General features: G+C 43.5%; 1 protein-coding gene across 1 annotated transcript in view; it reads right to left on the bottom strand.

Annotated features, from left to right (window-relative positions):
- Positions 1-4736, bottom strand: part of PLA1A (phospholipase A1 member A) — a 17731-nt gene extending 12995 nt beyond the window's left edge. The window contains exons 1-2 of the mRNA XM_010719072.3: positions 3964-4736; positions 2410-2611 (exon numbers count right to left, since the gene is read on the bottom strand). Coding sequence (XP_010717374.1) covers positions 2410-2611; positions 3964-4036 — 275 coding nt within the window. The 5' untranslated portion in view covers positions 4037-4736. The remainder of the gene's footprint in view (positions 1-2409; positions 2612-3963) is intronic.
- Positions 4737-5017: the final 281 nt, after the last annotated feature.

Below are 5017 nucleotides of genomic sequence, written 5' to 3' on the forward strand. Positions count from 1 at the left end.
GAAGGAAGATGGAAAATAATTTCCTAACTTGTTTTAGGCTCCAAAAATGTGAAACAAAAAATAGACAGCTAGTCGCACAGTAAAGCACATGCTCCTACTGTTTCAAGTTGGGTCACAGGAGGCTGCAACATGAAAATTGCAAAATTTTTAAAAAGACTTTATGTTCCTTGGGAGAATGCCAGAAAGATTGGGAGGATAAATAGTGTTCTTCTTGATTCTCCCAGTTGGTGTTTGGGACCAAGGTAGAAAGAGGAGAATGGATCAGTTGAGTGAATGGCTGCATGGACAGTATTGTGCTAATAATTTTGGCTACTATGATCTTGGACATACCTTCAATAGACTGGGCATGTTGACGTTGAATAGGATGCAACTGACCAGCAGGGCCAAGAATATATTGGACAGCAAGCTGGCTGGGCTTATCACCAGTGCTTTAAACTGGATTTGATGTGGGTGGGGGATGTACTTGTAAATGACAGAGAAGAGTCATAGAACACTGTCATTTTAGGAAGCAGCAGAAGAAAACCTGTGATTGGTCCCAGGTGATTTGGGGAAGGCTTCTCCAGGAAGGTAAAACAGCCAGTAACCCAGCTGAAGTGCCTCTACACCAATGTTTGCAGCATGTCTCTCATGTCCCTGAACCTCCAGGTGGGGGTCGAAGCAGCAATATTCTTCCCACTGTAAGAGAAGAGCAAGTCTGAGGCCACCTCATGAGGCTGAATGTATACAAGTCTATGGAGTCAGATGACATGCATTCTAGGGTCCTGAAGGAACTGACTGATGTGGTTGCCAAGTCACTCTCCATCATACTTGAAAAACCATGGCTGTCAGGCAAAATACTTGGTAACTGAAAAAAGGAAAACATCACTCTCATTTTTAAGAAAGGAAGAAAGTAAGACCCAGGGAACTACAGGCCCATAAGCCTCACATCTGTGCCTGGGAAGTTCATGGAACAGATCTTCCTGGAAGAGATGTTAAGGCACACACGAGATGAGGAGGTGATCCAAGACAGCCAATATGGCTTCACCGAAGGCAAATCATACCTGACCATGTATGAAGGAGTGACAGCATTGGTGGACAAAGGAAGGGCAACTGATGATAACCTACCTGGACTTCTGCAAGTCCTTTGACATGATCCCACACCAGATCCTTGCCTCTAAATAGGAGAGACACAGATTTGAAGGGTGAACTATTCAGTGGATAAAAAACCGATTGAATGGTTGCTGCAAGAGGTACGTAGTCAGTGATTCTATGCCCGGGTGCAGGCTGGTGATGAGTGGTGTCCCCCAGGGGTCAGTCTTGGGACTGGTACTCTTCCATATCTTTACCAGTGACACAGACTTATATTGTATCGTTGGCATGTTTGTTGATGACACAAAGCTGAGTGGTGCAGTTGGTACAACAGAAGGAAAGAATGTCATTCAGACTGACCTAGACAGTCTTGAAAAGGAACCTAATGAGATTCAAGAAGGCCTAATGCAGACTAGGAGAAGAAGTCCTGGAGAGCAGCCATGCAGAGAAGGACTTAGGAATTCAGGTGGGTGAAAAGCTTGACATATGACAACAGTTCTCACTGCTTGCAGTCTGGAAAGTCAACTGTATCCTGGGCTGCATTAAAAGAGGGGTGGCTTCATCTAGAATACTGCACTCAGGAAGGATGTGGAGCTGTTGAAGCAGGTCCAGAGGAGCTCCGTGAAGATGATCAGAGGGCTGGAGTACCTCTCCTATGAAGAAAGGTTGAGGAAGCTAGGCTTGTTTAGCTTGGAGAGGGGAAGGCTCTGCGGAGATTTCATTGCAGTCTTCCAGTACTTAAAGGAAGTTTATCAACAGGAGGGTGCCCAACTTTTTACAATCTAATAGTGGTAGGACAAGGGGAATGGTTTTAAACTAAAAGGGGAGATTTAACTTAGATGTTAAGAAGAGATTATTTACTCAGAGGGTGTTGAGGCACTGGAACAAGTTGCCCAGAGAAGCTGTAGATGCCCCATTCCTGGAGGTGTTCTAGGCCAAATTAGATGAGGCTTTGGGCAGCCTGATCTAGTAGTTGACAACCATGTCCATGGTGGAGGGGTTAGAACTAGATGATCTTCAGAAAATCCCTTCTAAATCAAGACATTCTATGATTCTATGATTCTATGAAGGTTGCATTGTAAAGAGAGTTGTCAACAGCATTTTTTCCCACCTCTGGCCCTGTCCCACCTATAGTCTCAGAGGCAGTTCCCAGGTATGGTTTGGCACTGAGCACACCAGGCTCTGCTCTTAGCAGATGTTTCAAATGTAGTCACTGTTGGGGAGAGTTCGACTGTCAGATGGGCAGGGGATTTCCATGCCAGCCCCACGCAGGGCCTGGGAATGTCCTGTCTGTTTAATTTATGAATATAAATTTAACCGTAATGCTCTTTTTTCTCTCACCTGAACCCATGGATTATTATCTTCGTTTCCAGGCTGCTATTGAAGCTGGATTTCTTGATGCCATCATCAGCCAAAATTAGCTCCCCGCAACTAGGGCTGGAGGAGGTGAATAGAAGAAACCGGACATTAAGCTTACTGCCATGTAGGAAATTTGCTGTCTGGAAATCAGCGCAGCGATGCCCTGAGGTTCTGTGTATGTTCCCTGCAATGAGAGGGAGTGAGAAGAATATTTGGCCTGTATCTTCATGGTGGAAGAAAAAGCTCATACTAATTCACTAGGAATCTGGCTTCTGTTAATAAAGAGTGAAAGGCTAGATCATAGATTAAAATCAGCCTATTCTGAAAAGCAAGTATTGCCTGAAGAAGCTGTTCTGCCCTTTGATGGAATTGGAGTGTTGGGGAACAAAACTGTGGATGTCTGTGGATTTGTTTTACTGAGATGTGAATGAAAGCAAAAAAAAAAAAAAAAAAAATCCATCAAACCCACAATTAGTACAAAACTGCATAAATTTTGGCTATAAATCAGAGAAAGACCTACATAGCAGACCTACATGGTGTGTATGGCTAGCCAGTAGAACAAGTAGTCCACAAAAGAACTCCATCTTTTGACATTTTAGAGAACTGGTTGCTATTTCAGAATAGTTATAGGAGGCAACGTGTTGGAATGACAAAAGACAAAATTTATTGACATGTGATGAGCAGGAAGCCAAATATTTGATGAAATGATACCTTCTGACTTAAAAAATGGTTACTCTGTGAACTGACATAGTTGCATCCTGATAAAATGACAACTCATGTTCCTTTCCTTTTCTAGACCGGAGGAAGTGAAGCAGCCTTAAATCTACATGTTCAGTTAAAAATAAAAAATAAAAAATTCTAAACAACCAGCTCCCAACTGCTGTCTGTTCCCACAGAAGATATTGTACAGCAGTGAGATGGAACACAGCCTAAGAGTAAACACACACACGAAAAAAAAAAAATTGGTACTCAGATCTCCCCTTGTGGGATGCAGCTGTCCCTTACTGTTGTCTTTTCTGGTCTTTCTGTGAACCAGAGAGAAAAGGGAAACACATTCTCTGGCAGTCATTCAGAAAAACTGCTGCTCATGAACTAGCTTCACTTAAAGGGCATGCTTAGTAAAAGCAGAGCATATCAGAAATGGCATCACGGGAGGAGGTTTGTGAGTGCAAAAAAAGATCCCAACTAAAGCAAGAAGTGGAGGAATGGCATCTATTTTTTCCCCTCAGCTACCGCAGATTACACTTGCTTAGCTTTCAAATCAGGAGTTGCCAGTGCCAGAGGTCAAGTGGTCTCTTTTCCACCTCTCTGCACTTCAGCACAATTCTGGAATGCTCTTTTAAATCATGGTAGTGGAGTAAAATCACTGAGACAGATGGGTTAAGGAAGGACTTTTCCTGTGCAGGCCATTCTCCTGATGTCTAACTGGATTACAGCAAAGACCTGTTGAAACACAGGTATGCTGGGGAGAATTTAAGTCAGATCCTTCTGCGTAAAGTCTTCAATCCCTTGCCATGCATTCATGCCTTTTCTTACCTGCTTGTGCCGAGCTAAGCAGCAAGATGCCAGCGAGGACAAAGAGGGGTTTTCTCTTCCGATCCTCAACCATCTTCCTGTTAGTCCACTACAAGTATGAAGATTGTACACAGAATAACAACAGTGGTGGATTGCTCATTCAGCTTGGCTTGGTCAATGATCAACTAGGCTCTGCTCTTTTGGGAAAACGAGTAGGGGCAATCTCCTCTGCTCTTGTTTGATCATTAGTCAAGGTCTGTGTCAGCAGAGGCTTCACTGGTATTTTGGTTAAAATAGATGTTGACACCCCTTTCCTTCCTACTTCCTTTTCCTGAAGGCAAAAGTAGTAGTTGCAAGGTTTCATAAGATGTTTGTGCAAGGAAGGCTCCTAGCAGAACACTGCATCTAAATATTTTCCTATTGCATCAGTGTCTTTCTTTTTGATGCATGTTGGCCTTCCTTGCAGAAGAACAGGCAGCCTTGTCTGTGACTGTTTTCAGTGGCAAGAAGCAAAAGAGAAAGCTCATTCCCTCCCCAGGTGAAATTTACTCTACAGCTGCTTTACTTGAAGAGCAAAATGAAGAAATTGATTCAGTCTGACTGGAAAGATGACCAAAAACCTTTTCAAAAGCACCGGGCATTACCTTCATTCACAATTAACTGGCAATAGCAGTCATTTCCTTACCCCAGTTTGCTCTGGACAAGGGTAATGGAGAAGAGCAGCTATTTTAGGCAGAACTTTTTTTTTTTTCCCGAGACACTCCTGAGGGAAATACCCTCCAGTTTTTGTGGGGAAGCTTGGCAGCATTAACTGCTTGGCCCCAAGGGCTGCTGAAACCTTGGCCCAACTGCATCTTCCAAGTGACACATAGCAGACATGGCCTGACCCTGAAACACTTACTTGGCTCTGTGGTCATGCAGGCTTTTTTTCTGAGGAACAGATTTCAGTGTTTCTTCAAATACATTACTGAATTGGTGTCAACTGGTTGTCTACCCAACCAATTTTCCAATATTTAGTGTTGGAACCAGGCTTCCAGCCCAGCTCAGGTGAATTCTGATACTGCACGACACAAGC

Source organism: Meleagris gallopavo, chromosome 1 (genome assembly GCF_000146605.3).
Source record: "Meleagris gallopavo isolate NT-WF06-2002-E0010 breed Aviagen turkey brand Nicholas breeding stock chromosome 1, Turkey_5.1, whole genome shotgun sequence".
Taxonomy (NCBI): Eukaryota; Metazoa; Chordata; class Aves; order Galliformes; family Phasianidae; genus Meleagris; species Meleagris gallopavo.